This window comes from Seriola dumerili, unplaced genomic scaffold (genome assembly GCF_002260705.1).
Source record: "Seriola dumerili isolate Sdu_G_001 unplaced genomic scaffold, Sdu_1.0 BDQW01000002.1, whole genome shotgun sequence".
Classification (NCBI taxonomy): domain Eukaryota; kingdom Metazoa; phylum Chordata; class Actinopteri; order Carangiformes; family Carangidae; genus Seriola; species Seriola dumerili.
Genome location: NW_019174257.1, coordinates 6,139,304 through 6,154,947, shown reverse-complemented (window position 1 = coordinate 6,154,947; position 15,644 = coordinate 6,139,304). Strand labels below are relative to the sequence as shown.

The 15,644-nt window shown below is 37.7% G+C and overlaps 1 protein-coding gene across 1 annotated transcript; it reads right to left on the bottom strand.

The window, feature by feature from the left end:
* Positions 1-333: 333 nt before the first annotated feature.
* jak3 (Janus kinase 3) lies at positions 334-14,257 on the bottom strand. Its single transcript, XM_022740405.1, has 24 exons — positions 14,185-14,257; positions 12,574-12,780; positions 12,289-12,406; positions 11,648-11,765; positions 11,281-11,426; positions 10,804-11,107; positions 10,106-10,228; positions 9,848-10,005; positions 9,648-9,759; positions 9,200-9,380; positions 8,575-8,699; positions 8,273-8,404; positions 8,082-8,169; positions 7,581-7,705; positions 7,218-7,356; positions 6,920-7,071; positions 5,339-5,489; positions 4,723-4,847; positions 4,079-4,268; positions 3,499-3,623; positions 2,725-2,897; positions 2,228-2,345; positions 1,999-2,112; positions 334-1,255 (listed from the first exon to the last, which is right to left on the bottom strand). The coding sequence occupies exons 2-24, from the start codon at positions 12,770-12,772 to the stop codon at positions 1,136-1,138; spliced, it is 3,336 nt and encodes a 1,111-aa protein (XP_022596126.1). The 5' UTR covers positions 12,773-12,780; positions 14,185-14,257; the 3' UTR covers positions 334-1,135.
* Positions 14,258-15,644: the final 1,387 nt, after the last annotated feature.

Here is a 15,644-nt window from a genome sequence, read left to right as displayed (position 1 = left end):
GAAATGATTTACTGTCATGTGCCAAAGATAAAAGATATCATAAAATTGAATCATAGAAAAGAAACTGCAGTCTGGATCAAATTGGTAACTGACGGCAAGTTACCTGAGATTCTCAAATCTGTTTAATGATCACACTGAGATTTACGCAATATGGATTTTATTACTGAACTGTCCAATTGTCTTCAACTTTATAATTCTGTTTCACCTTTGAATCCCTTGTAGATACAGTTTATATGAACACAATGTATTTATTCATTAGTTCTTCAGTGCGTCAGGGATTTTAAAGAACAGAATTTAGTTATGTCAGTAAAGAAAAACAAAAAGCTACTGGAACCACATCACTTTATTTCAAACATGGCAAAGGATGTAAACATGAATACAAAATACAACACATTTTTCACTGGAACACAGCACTACTACACTATAAAGGCAGAAATATTTGATTCAAATATATTTCTGGTTCATACATTTCTAACACAAAGCTTTAAATCCTTTCTTTAACTCTTTGAACCCTTTGGATGTAGCCACAGTATAAAAGCCACAGTATACAAACCTTCACAGTGCCCGATGCATTGTACCTTGCATTTCCTGAATTAACCAGCATTTTATTTTGTAATAAATGTGGTGTGAGAAAGAGTTCTAGTTCAAATTTTATTCCAGAAAGATTAGCCTTGAGCACTGAGCTTGTCTGCTTATTGTGTGTGAATGTTTTTATTCATTTGACTTTGACATATGTATCCGCAGAACTGGAATTACATCAGGGTAACTTCTATTTTTCATATGCTGTTAGTAAATGTTTTGTGCCATCTGCTAATCATTAATAGCCTTTGTGACACATTACAGTTTATGATAGTCTTCCCTGAGCTTGCTTGAGGTTGTGTCTGTGCACATTATGAGATTGGGAAAAAGGGCTTTAAGTGAGCTTTACCTGAGAGTTTCGGAAGTAGCTTACCAAAAACGTATGACTGCTGAAATTCTACTGATAATAAGTTAGTATGCGAATGGTCAAAAAAACGGATGATGTCCACTGCTGTGTTGTCTTGTACCTGAGCGATGTGAATTTCCACAGGGACAGTGAATGAAATTGTGTCATTTCACTCGGAGTTCAACTGTGAGGTGCAACAAGGCGTCCTTGTCAGCCTTTAGGGTTTTCTCTGTCATCCTGCATGATCGTTTCAATTTGGTTTCCCAGGCTGGAGAAGCACGGCCGCTCGTCGAAGTTGTGCGCCCAGCACTGCTTCATCAAACTGTACACCTGGTGGTACAATGAGAAAAATGTAAAATGTAATTTTTTTTAATCAATGTGAAAGATTATACAGCGAACTGTTGACATTTGTGTGGTGTGGAATGACAACCACAGTGATCAGATGAAGAGTTGCAGGTCAAAATGAGATGTTTACAATTTTTTTTTTTTATCATGATGGAATAAAAAGACAAAAAAAAACAAAACAAATCTAAATATGGAAAATGGTCATGTCTCACCAGTGACTTCTCTGACTTACAGAATATTTGTTATGTATATGTCAATGTAGTAAAGTCACAAATAATTTAATTATAAACAAGATGAGTGTCATGAGTCGTGACTGGGCCCTGTTTATGTTGGCCATTCTGCCTCTGTCTTCTGCCATATTCCGCTCACCAACCCGACGCCCCCTCCTGTTCCCGGTTTCCACCTCTTCACCTGTTTCCCATTCCCAATCACTGGAACCTCCCTGCCTACCTGCACACCAGTCTCTCATTTCCCTCATTTGATCCCCTGTATTTATACCAGCCCAGTTAGTTGCCAGGTTGTTTCACAGATTCTCTCTGTGCAGCTCCCTTCATGCTGATGACCAGTATTTTGCTACCTGTTGTCTCTTACCTGCCTGGCCTTCATCATTTGTTCTATGAAAGTACCTTGCTGCCACCACCAGCTGTGACAGTGAGAGAAATACAGCAGCCTTCCAAAAAGGCTGCTGTATTCCAGCTGATAGATAGAACCACACAGAGTGAACGTACCTTTGGTGGGCAGTGCGTCGGAGCCGGCAACCTCCAGTTATTCTTTAGAATATTTGCAAGATGCATTGAAATGGATGGACCCTGCACGTGGTGTCCAATCTCCTGCATGCACAGCTACAACAGTGGCACAAATTTTGAAAAAGGGAAAAAAATACAGTTTGATGAAACAGGTGTTGATGATTAAAAACACCTGAAGTATGATAAAAATAGATTCTGACAATCCCCTTACTCTCTTTGGGTTGCAGTTCATGTCGCAGTAGGAGAAGAGCTCATGAAGAACAACTCCGAAACTCCAGACATCTGATTTGTGGGAGAATTTGGACTCGTTGATGGACTCTGGGGCGTACCTGCAGTAGATGAGCAATGTATGGCCACTAGAACTCCAGGAACTTAAACTTAAAAAGCAAAACCTACTTCAGTCTCTGGCTTTTAATGTATTTTGTACAGAAGTGTAAAAACATCACCTCAGCTTATGTTACCATTTCCCACATTAATCCCACATCTCTATTGACTAAAAGACTACAGCCACTTAGCTTGGTACAAAGACTGGAAACGGGGAGAATCAGCAAGCCAAGTTTTGTGGTGTCTGATTCAAACACACAGCAGGCTTCCACAATACTGTCGATATTTCATAGCAGGCCACAGCAAACTGAAGAAAGTGACGGATTTCTGCTTTAACACTTTGGATTCAAGAATATTAGAGAGGTCACACATGAGGAAATCTACCAGAAGATGGGGCTCTCTCCAGGCTGTGTGACTCTGTAGTACTCCTTGTCAAGAGGAATAATCTTGGTCAGCCCAAAATCAGCGATTTTCACCAGCGACTCACTGGCCACGAGGATATTTCTGGCTGCGAGGTCTCGGTGCACATAACGCAGGGTCTGCAGGTACTCCATCCCCTGGGAAAATAAAAACACAAGAAAATGGAAAAAACCTCCCCCTGTCCCTTTTTTTTTGTTTTTTGTTTTTTTGCTGTGCAATCAGTGAAAATGAAGTTGATTTATAGAACCATCCTGCAATAAACAACAATAAAACACATTATTTGTAGCATGCATTCTTTCAGCAGCTGCTTTGACAGTTTCTTACTATTGGTTTAATTGTAATGTCAGTAATGCATGAGAGGAGATTAAGAAATATGGATTCCCAGAGCAATTTTCATTTCCTGCAGGATTCCTGCTGGATTTCCTCTAAATGAACAATTATCGATCTTGTATTATTGCATTTCTGCAAATGCAATGCATTATTCTTGGGGGATTCCAGTTGGATGTTTTTGTGATGGACAAATAAGCAATGTTTTTTTTTTTTTAGATGATTAAGAAGATGCCCAAATTACACCCAATAGGTCTGTACATGTTTAGGAAAAGAGTCACAGTATTTGAGGTTGTTGACCAGTGTAAAACTTAAGAATTTGTAAAATCCTAATTTAATTACAGTCCACTCAAACTTCTTATTTTAAACTTTTGTAATAACAGCAGTGACGCTCATATCTCTGACTCTTACCTTACAGATCTGAGAAGCAAAGAGCAGCATCCGCCTGGTGTTGACATTGTGCCGGTTATTCTCCAAGTAGCCAATAAGGCTGCCATAGGGCAGGTACTCCATCACCAAGCTCATACTGAGGCGACCTGTGAACAGACAAACATTACACATTAAAATCATTCAAAACTGACAAGGCTGTTTGAACGGTTTGAGATAAATCTACCAATGTAAATCTAACTCAGCTTCACTTAAAGAAATAAATTCACCCAACAATAGCTTGGTTATTTTAGGAATAGCTACGCTTGTGTAGAAAACACTTTCAAGTCTTTGCAGTTTCAAGTCTAAACCCTCACATAAATCTTGCACATAAACATTACAGCTTCCACATGCTGTCATAAGAGAGAAACCATGTGACTCATGTGACTGTATGTAAAAAACAAGTAAAACAAAAGTACAGTTAGTACACATACAACACATACACACATCCTTGCCGAACAGAAGACATTTAAACTGAAAATCAACCCTGGCCAGTTTGTTCTTTTACTGAAGTTGATTATATTGATACACGATGAACTGTGTTTACAGTGAGTGTTTTTATTACCCATGCTGTAGCAGACTCCTCTGTATTTGACAATGTAGTCGCAGTGCAAAACGCTGAGGGTGTTGACCTCTTTCTGGAAGTCATCCTGGGTTGACTGCTTGTTGGGTTGTAACTTCTTCACAGCAACCAGCTCGCCAGTGTTATCACCCAATGGGTCATAACGACAAAGTTCAACACTGCCAAAGTTTCCCTGGAAAAGGTTTGAGTTATTCTCTTGTGAGTTACACCCAAAAATTAAAAAAATCAAATTTACTATCTTAGCCTGTGTGTGCCATTGCTGGATTCACCTTAGATTAAAAGACTGGTGAGCCATTTAGAAGATTTAAGTTTCTTTGTGCAAAGACAGTTCATCATAAAACATTCGTTTTCATATTATAGGAAGCACAGATAGCAGCTTCAGTTAATATGCTGTCCTGTAACAATATCCAGCTGCTCTGGTCTGTTCAATCACCTGTTTCCCAAACACAATATCTTGGACACCACTGATGATCTCATAATGAAAACTGTTGAGTCACTGCTCGCTTTTGGTCTTTATTAAATACTAAATAGACTGTAATTTTCATAGTCTATACATGATATGGTATGGTATGGTATATAGGACAGGGCTTGAAACATTGTGGTCCTCTGCCTGTTCTCAAACATACTTTTCCCAGAGGGGTGATGTAGCGAAGGTGTCGCTCCTCAAACAGTGTCTGGTCGTGTTGAGGGCTGAGGGCTCTCCACACAGGGCTCTGTGTGACGGGCTCAGTGGCGTGCAGTATTACATAGTCTGCCATGAAACAAGAAAAACGTATCTACTAATATTTTGATTCCAAAACAGTAACAGATTAAAAAAAAGAGCAAAAACATTTAAATTTATATTTAAGTTGTGCAAATGATGGATTTTAGATTTTAAAATAAACCAACCAGTCAATAAACAATTGTCATTTGCACACTGTATATCTACATGCCATTTTTGGCAGCTTTGACAAGGAGCATTTTATCGCCATATTTTACATATTATACATTATATTCCTGATATTTTTTATAAATGCTCCAGTGTTTCATACTATTAAAATACAAATATTTTTCCTTTTTCATATAGAGGTAACTACTGACACCAGCATGTATTCATAGAACTGCTTTTTTATTTTTCCTTCTGTTGTATCACATTCACAGAAAAGATTTGTCTGAGCCAGTGTCAAATTTCTCGTTTAACTGAACTGAAGTGAAGGAAATGTGAACTTGACATTTTAGGTGGATGTTAATACACTTCATTACCTGAAGTGATCAGACTGTTGAGTTGACGGATGATACTGCGACAAGATGGTCTGAAGGCTGCCTGGTAGTCCATACACTGACTGATCAGATCGGCTAGCTCTGTCCACTGGGAGGAAGGCAGCTGCTGGAACCGCTCATAAAACCCCCGCTTCTACAGAAAACACATCAATAACACACATTACCCACTTTGTTCTAACCCCTAGTAGAGTATTTTGTTGTTCATGTGCCTTCCACTTTCTGCCCTTCTCAGGTTCACAGGAATCTTAGTTCAAGTTGAAGTTGAACCTTTTTGTTTTTGTCATTGCTAAAGTTGAATAATGGTCCTTATTATGTTAATTTTGCTGTTGAAACATGGTGTAAAATGAATAACTTAATAACTTAACTTTGTTCATTTTACACCATGTTTCAGCAGCAAAAAAGCTAAAATTAGCTATGCTGCTTCTTCCTCCTGGACCATTGTACAGAAGGATGTCTGCTTACTTTTGGTGAATTTATGTCAATTTAGAGGTATAAGATTGTTCCAGAAACTCATACCTGTGTATGTATCTTCAGTGGATATTATTTACACCTTTTTTATTGAGTGTACTTTTCTTAGCCTGTTTATGCTGTTTGTATTGTATTCATTGTTGTAAATTTCAGATCTCTCTTGAAAAAGATTTTCTCATTGGGACATTTACCTGATCAAAATGCTAGATCCACAAATTCAGGACAACATGAAGCGAGGTTGTTTGGAAGACCTGTCTAATCTCGCAGGATCCAAAACTAATAGTGATATAGGACAACTCACATCTGCTAATAACGTCATATGGTCCCAACTTTATCATCAGAGAGTTCCAATGAATCAGTCGAGAGATAACAGATCCAGGATGCTAACAGGAACAGAGGCCTGGTTTTCATTTTATATAACCTGCAGTGTTTTTTCATGTCATGCTCTAATTCATGTCACGCACTAAATGGTAGGTAACACCTGGTAAATCTTGTTAAATTTCCCACAATGCCTAAAAAACTGAAACTACTTGAAATGTGAGACACCCCGTTGTCATAGTTATGAGATGAGTCATTTGTGGATTACTGCGCTGCTTTTCAACAATGGACTCTTTCCACACTCATGTAGTTGATGTGAAAAGTTATGCAATTATCTGTCTTGATGTCCTGAAGGGACCTCCTGGATTTATGACGGACTGTCACCCAATATTGTTGCTGTGCTATGTCATTTATACACCTATATTTATATTTAACTTTTAATTGTGATTGGATTCAGACCTTGATTTTACTCTTTCTGTGATAGTCTCTCTGGGTGAAGTCTGGGTCCCATGTTTTGGGAGTTCGAATTCTTGTCAAACATTTACAAACATGTAAGGTATATTTCAATGATAAACATGAAATTCTTTGTAATGTCCAAATGCTAATCCTCAGAAATGTGCACTGTCCAACTGATGACTGCACTTACATGTAGGATTTTTTTTCTTTGTGTTTGGCTTTTTCTCTCTGACAAAGAACTGTTTGTAAACGTGAACAGCGAACTGGATGTGTGAGTGCCAACTCTGCTACATCAGTGTTCAGTTTGTGAAGTTGGAGCACCTGTTGCAGGTCCCAGCCCCGCAGCGGAGCGTCCCCATTGTTGAAGATTTCCCACACAGTGGCGCCAAAGCTCCACTTATCACACTCCAGGGTCAGCTTGTCTGGGAACTCCAGCACCTCAGGGGCCACCCAGGGGATTCTGTCCAGGATAACTGAATGAACACACAGAGAAATCCATATCATTGCATTAATGACAGTTTGTTCATTTTCATTTGAGTGTACTGGATGGATTTAAATGGACCTGTATGATGTTGTCAGACGTGGTTACAGGGAGATTAGAAAACCGTCTTTTCTTTACCATCTTTGCCCAGCATGGCCACACTGATGCCTGGGTCGCTGAGCTTGATGAAAGGAGAGCTGCCCTGCGATGGGTTGCCTTCTCTGGCCAGCAGCAGATTTTTGGCACAGATGTTTCCATGAACTATGTTTTTCTCTTCCTGCAAGACACTTACAATTAGTGTTGACTCGTTAATGATGCGCAGCACTGGTCAACTCAAACTAAGAACGCCACCAGTACAGTAATACTTCTGTGATACTTCATATCATACACACACACACACACACACACACACATATTTGATACGTAAAGTGAATAAATATAAACCAGCCAATCCTACTGTCGATTGTGTTGCAGTCATTACACAGTTGCCGTCGGTCTTACCAGAAAGTTGAGGGCAGATGCGAGCTGTTTGGCTACATCAAGTTTCCAGCTCACTGACACAGATCTCCCTCTCTTCAAGTAAAGGTCGAGGGCCCCATACTTGACAAACTCCTGCACCATGATGTCTGTAAGGCACAGCAAGGTTTGTTTCAACAGCTGTACTTCAAAACCAAACATGGAGCCAGAAATGCTCCCCCACATAACAGGGACTGATCTGCGGTCACATGAGGATTTCATGGTAACATTGCTATTTTGTTCTATATGAAGAGAATGAATTCATGTATTCATCTATTTATTACTTCATTCAGTTTTTTTAATGCACAGAGCAGGTAAATGATGTGCAATACAATCTGATTTTCATCTCTACAAGTACCTGAACAGCAAAAACAAAAATTTACACAACACATATTATCCACAGCACATTAGCACATCTTACAACATACAGCACATTAGCTTCATCAAGCTTACAAGCAAACAATCAACTGTTTGGTTTGAACTTACTTTTCACTCCTTGAACACTAATACCATAAACAAGGAGGAGGTGTTTGTGTGAAATCTGACTCATCAAGCTGGCAGCTTCAAAGAATGACTGAGAGAAAGAAAGGGCAAGAAAACAACACGTGTTTAATGTGTTTTAAATCCATGAATAACCAGCAAAACTATTTTGTGTATTTTCATCTAACGAAACAAACCTCCCAGCAATTCTTATGAGCAACATCAAGCTCTTTCAGTAGGACTTCTGTCACATGTTTCTCCCCATCATGAATGTCTGTTTTGTAGCCTTTAAAAATGCGTGTGAAGGATCCCTGTCCAAGGCTTTCCTCCTTAGAAGGAAAATACATACAGAAACCACAATTAAGTTTCCTTTCATTTTAGATTGACTACAGTGTCGTAGTAGTAGCTGCATTTGTCACGCTGATAGTATTGATAACAATAGAAGTTGTAATAGTAGCTGTAATAGAAAGCGCAGTTGGAGTCATGTCTATACACTCACACATTTCAGGTCTGTATATTTGATCATGTGGAACTGGATGTGACTGAATTTGTTCCTTTCAGGTGTTGGGGACCCGTGAGTTTCTACAGAGTTGCTGCTGCGTATGATGATGAGATTTGTGAGCTCTGTGGGGACAGCAAAACAACTTGTTATTGTAACACAATCTACACAGGTTGAAAATATGAAGGTACGTATCTCAGTCCAAGCAAGAAATTGTGACTTATTATTATTATTATTATTATTATTATTATTATTATTATTATTATTATTATTATTATTATTATTATTATTATTATTATTATTATTGTTATTATAATCATTGTGGTGATGGACATTGAATACATTTACAAGTATCCATGTTATGAGTCTTCTCTCTGTGTCTGAAATGCTATTCTGAATAATAATGCTTGGGTTTCTCAAAACATGGATACAATAGGTGGCTATAACCAAGACATGATATCTACATGCACAAAAATGTTAATGGATATACAAAAACATCGACCACAAAAACAATACAAACACAAGTAAACAAAGGACAACACCAATTAATGAAGTTACATATCGACTACTATAGGTGTTGTGTATATTCAGTAACATCATTGTATCAGTGGCTTGGGAATCAAACCTTTGGGTCGAGGTGGACAGCAGCGAGCCAACATGACAGGTACTTCAGACAGCAGCAGCTTGGTGTGTTGGTAATAGCTGGTGAGCTTTCTCAAGCTGGAAAACGATTTCTGGACACCAGGAAGACTGTAGTGCTCATTCTTAATAATGAGGCAGTCTTTATAATCAAGTCCAAGTGGGGTCTGCGGAAATATAAATGTTGCATGACATGAGAATGGAATAATATTGTGACTTAGGGGGACATAGGAATGACTTTTGCAAAATCTACAGTTAAGCCCAAAATTATTCAGATTTCTTATTCAGATGGCAATATCTTTTTGTTGTCAGGTCCATAAAATACAAAAACAAACAAACAAACAAACAAACAAACAAAACCCTACTGAATTCAGAGTACGCTTTAAATCCATCTTTGTCTATGTCTATTATGTGACCTCAACAAGAACATGTACCTGAACACACACGGTGAGGAAGAAGTTGTCATAGTTCTTTAGACTCTGCCGGACAAGGAACGTACCACCTTTAAATCCGGATTTTTTCAATTTGTGGACTGCAAACTCAGATCTGATTAAACAAAAAATAATATAAATATCTTAAAACAGATGAATGCAAAAGTTTTCTCTGGATTCAGTATTAATCGAAAAAGACTCACGTGATTGGGCCGTGACAATGGTTTTTTATGCCCTCCAGAATACTTGGGGGTGCAATGTCCTGACAGAAGTAGTGGCTAGAGTCTGTTGTCAGTCTGAAGTAGCCATCAACAAGTGACACAAAAGAAAGAGCTTCTTTGAGACCCTGGAACTTGGCTTCCTAAAGTGCAAATTAGGGCAAATAGGTGTGCATGTTTTACATCAAATCAAAAATACACAGAAAATAACTTTAATTGTTGAATGTAGAATATGTCCTTTACCAAGCATCTGTCATCTTTGCGGGTTATTGTCACCATCCTGCTGTCTTGGGGAACCTGCTCATGACACACTCTCTTTATACTGATGTCAATGATTTCTTGGAAATCGCAGAAGGTCTGCCACTCCTGAAAAAGAAGACAGGCTGATTACTTAATAACACCTCGTAAAAAGGGATGGGGAATAGGACCAGTGAGGCATTTAGGGTTACATTTGGCAAATGGACATCTAAAGCCAAGTAAACATATCACACATGCTAGGCCCAAAGACAAAGTGATCTAGGTCAAACTGAACAACACTAAATCACAAAACAGAATAATGCAATTCAGTTGACAAGCAACTGAGGCTACCAGATCTTACTGAATGCAAGTCTGCAATAAGTACCAAGAAACACACTGTAATAGGCAGTTATTTCGATATAATGAGGACCATTAAAGACAGAAAGAGGCTTGGCCAGGCTGCATCGGTCATTTTTCCAAACCAGTTCAGATGAAACCACGCCTACTTCCACATGACGAATGCCTCAACTGAATGACCGAAGCCCTATCCCTAAACCTAACCAATACAGAAGTGGCCATGTTTTAATGTAAACTGGATTGGAGAAAAAATACAAGGGACCAGGCCAGGCAATCCTTGTAGAAGCTTAGATACAAGTTATCTGATAGAAGGAAGGAAAGACAATCTAACTATTACTCCAACTTACCATGGAACTATCAGAATGGCAACTTCCACTGGTTTGAATTCCAGTTTCCCCAGACACCCGCATGAGACTGATAGCTGACTTTGAATGGGAGGCCAAAGGATCCACGTTGAAGGTTTCGCTTCCCAGGGAAGGCTCAATGCCAGCCAGTTCAATCAGGTACTTGAGTTTCAAGCTGCACTCATCCACAGAGGAGTTTCCAAGCTTCTGTAAGAAACGCTTGAGGGTATTTCGGATTCGATAACGATCCAGGCGGTTACGTTTCTGGATGTCGTGGCGATGTGACTTAGGTAGGCACGATTTGTAGCTGAAGAGGAAGAGTACACGATTTTGTGTAATTACTACAAAAAGAACTTCCCATTCAAAAACTGCTGAAATATTAATATCTTTTATAATAAATCTAAAATTCCACAGTGAAGTAAAACAACTTTACTGGCTTATATGACAGCCAAAAATAAAACGTTATACAAATATAGATACCTTACAGTCTTGCAGAGTTCTCTAACACTCTGATGGCGCTCTTTAGCCATTCTCCACAAGTCCAGTACTGCAAGGCCCAGGCATTCTTCTTGAGTGCTTAAAGGTGGCGAAACTCCTGCCTCACTAGCAATGAAGTCACTTCGCAACTGGGAACCAAAAGAAATTAGTCACTGACATAGAGCAGTTCAATGTTTTATGGTATCACTTTAGCATTATCAAACATAATTATAAAATTGCACTGGCACTGGATGTAAGTATACCATCCATTATTCCATTAAAACAAGATGTAAAACATAAAGTTATCGATCTCAGTGAGTCAATGAATTTTATATTTAATGAATTTTATATTTTGTACTTTATACTTTACCTGAGCAAAGAGATAATCAATGACACTGTAGTCAAGCACTGGACTAGTTCTGTCTCTGGTCAGACAGTAGCGGTACGATGTTCTTGGTCCTTGTCCAAACCAATTTGCAAAGAAAAACCTGCATACCAAAAAGACATCCATTATTTATCATCGCATGATGCTAGCCTGTCCTTGTAAGAATTCACAAATTAACTTTTTGACATGCATGGTGTGAGTGCACATCTGCACACATTTGCTATACAGATTTTACAGAACTGATAATCAGTCTTTATTGATTGAAGAACATTCTTTATCTCTGTCCAGATGTTTTTCTTATTTTCAGTTTCATCAGAGTTACATTCCATTCCATGAAATATGCTACATTAGATTTATATTTACTCAGTTGGCAGATGCTTTTATTCAAAGCGACTTACAAGTGAGGGACATCACTAATGCTTCAGTGCAGTAGGAAACCTTGGTGTAAGTATTAAGTACTACATCTATTTAATACGTGCAAGGAGACCAAGTACCAAAAGTGCACAGTAGGTGTTAGAGATGTTAGGAGCGGAGGTGCTCTCGGAAGAGATGAGTCTTCAAGAGATCAATGTAAATTACTTTCTGAAGTAAATGAGTGAATATATGTTTTGTGAATTTTAACCTACCTGACTCTAAAGTGGACTTGCAAGTTTTCATCTGTGTTGAACACGTGTGATGGAGGATACCAAAATGAGAGATCAGAAGATGCCAGCCCAAAAAGGCTTAGGTATACTGGTAAGATTCCTAGAGAGGACAATACAAAAATCATCCTAGCATCACTGGGTAACTAGCACCTAATAAAAATATAAATGCAATATAAAATACATGATATCATATGGCGTATTTTACACCCAAACTATAAGCTATCAAAAGGGTGTAGTCAAACTCATGTTTTGCACCTGTGATCTTACCACATTTTTTTCCTGCTTGGACGCAGACATTTTCAGCAGAGATCTGGCCAGACGACATGTGTATTGTTGTTTCCTCCTTTGTGGTAGGGAAGAAATAGAGGTGTACTTGTAAACTGGGGCCAGTGCTTGAACTGGACTTCTGGCTGCCTCCCCGGTCTCTGATTACCAGAGGGGCCAACTCCTCCTCACTGAGATCCATGGGTACTCCTGACGATGAAAACAACAGACTCAACAACAGGAAAATGATTAAATGATTCTGGTACTGGTAGAATTTTAGCAGTATGAAATAAAAAAATAAGTTATTGGATAATCTTCAAAAATGATTTAGGATAATCCCATATTCTAAGGTAATGACTTTTGATCCATTGCCATATAAGCTATTTTAATAGGAATATTCTAAGGTCAATCAAAATAAGTTGGAAAAACATCTCCACAGGCAGGAATGGTGGTACCGCTAAATGAAATACAGTAATACAATTTTGAAATATTCCAAAGTACACTCTTTAAGAGGTTTTACAAAATATTAAAATCATGCCATCAGCATATTTTTAAATAATGATAATAATCACATTAGAATTATACACATAGGAGTGTTCTTTTATCAATTACAACTCCAATTACTCCACAGTAAACAATGGCAAGATATTTGTTATTTTATTTCTTTTATATTCTCACTGAGTTATATTGTTTTCATCATTGCTTCATCACTAATATAAATTCATATTTTTGTTGTATGACTTGCCCACAGGCATGTCAGTTTTACTTGTCAAGATAAGGGAAAGTGATTCAGAGTGATGGAGTCCACCCAGATATGATGAAAACCAGTGAAAACACAGCCAAGACTCAGAAGTGTAAAGTATCATAAAATAAAATTACAAGCACTTAGCTACCTTACACCTTTGTCAAATGTACACATTAATTTGATATTCTTTAGTGTAGCATTAGCATTCTCAAATGTTGTGCATTCTCAGTATGTTTACAGTATAAAGCTATCATGTTGCTTAGAGCTTTGTATAACTGTTTAGTGAAGTTTGTGTGTGACGATGAAAACGATATTTTCAAATGTCAAATGTAGATTTGTGGGGATTCCTGTTATATCACGCAGAGCTGCTCACCATATTCTGCTGTAGCTAAGCTAAATCAGGAACACAGTACGTCGAATATATAATACTATTTAATATATCATAACATTGTTTCACATTTCCATAAACCATTTTCAAAAAATTGTCAAAAATGTCAAAAATTGCTTTTTTTACTTTGATAACAATAATAATAAGAATAATAATCTGTTTACTTTCACATAGAAAATTATCATATAGATCAACAAAACTGAATCAAGAGCTATAACTACAATGTATCAAAATTTTCAGCTTTATGAAACAGCTGGTAAACATAGCTTTAAAATAACATCCAGTCTTTATCAAAGCCAGTAGTTGGTGAATATAAGTTAAGAAGTTGCTACAGCGTTAACCAACACATTGTCCACATTGTATTGTAGGCCTTGTGGGTCAATAGAAAGTGAAACTGACATTTCATAACACTTAATATGTAAAAGCTGCTTTAGACCTACAAATTAAAGATCATTATTATGTGTAATTGAAGGTACCTTACCTTCACATTCGCACAGTAGAATGCCTCCCTTCCAGACCTTTATTCTTTGACTTCTGGGTTTACGCTCTTTATGTGTGTGTGTGTATTGACAGGAAGTTCAATTTCCTGATTTAGAGAGCAAACGCTACAAAACCCAACAGCAACTGTTTTCACCCCACAGACTGAACACACAGTTACAGTACAAACACAATTAAAACAGAAATGTTTAACAAAAGAATTCTCTTTTTAGAATCACAGTCCTCTAACTGTCAGGGTTTGTATTGTGTGAAACACAGGTGTTAACACATTATTCACCTCTTATTAAATGAAAAGCTTCATTACACAATGCTGCACCTCAACTCTGAGAAAATATTACTGGACCTCTTGCACATTTAAATGGAAATGTGACATGGAAAATGACCCAACAAATAAATTAATATGCCATTAAAGGCAACAGAAATATTAAAAATAAATGTAGGCATCAATTATTTTTATAAAATGTGACATAAATTTATATTTCTGTTTTAATTTGCTTTTGTATTTACTTACCTTCATATTAATTCCCCTATTTATTTACTTTCCCATTTAATTTTCCATTTCTTCAATTAATTTATAAATTTTTCAATGTATGTACGTATTTGTTTCTATATTATTTTCCATTTGAATTTCCCCCCTATTTATTTCTATGCTTTCCTTCATAATTATTAATCCTCTCCCAGAGGCATGAACACTACGCACTTTTATTCCTGTATATGGTTTTGCATATGTTTTCTGTTATCGTCTATAGTTACTGTTGAATTAATGAAAGGAGGGACTCACTTACTATAATGGCTGACTGAAAATAATAGATTGGTCACAACAAAATTGTATTCTCCTCTCCTTGTTATGCCTCTGTGACAGCGACATGCAGCCAGGGCCGGAGGCATTATGTTTTTGGGTTGACCGTACATACATACGGAGATGTGAATGCGATATCTCCATAACGGCTTCAGGGAATTTTTTCAAATTTGGTACAATCGTTCACCTGGTCTCAAGGACAAACTAATTTGATTTCGGTGGTCAAAGGTCATAGGTCAAGGTTAGTGTGACTGCTCATCTGCCGGAGTTCAAGAGGTTTAACCTGAAGCTGGACTAAAAGGTACATATGCCAGTTCTCTAAGAAGAAAGTGTGTGCTTGTGCAGTATATTGTGCCACTTGTCAACACTATGGAGTCTGATTGAACAAGAAGTTAGGCAGAGACAGTATAGGCTCTGTGTAACTGTAGTCTACCGATTTTCTACTTTCTGAGTTTCTAATTTGTACAAAGGAGTATTAGGGCCATGGATGAGAAAAAGAAATGAGAGGACGAAGATGTTTTTCATTATGCACTTTGAGAAAAAAAGTGTAATTGTTGAGAAAAAAGTCGAACTGACTCAGAAGAGAAAGTTATTTTTTTTATTTTGCATTTTGAGAATAAAGTCGAAATGTCGAGGATAAAGTC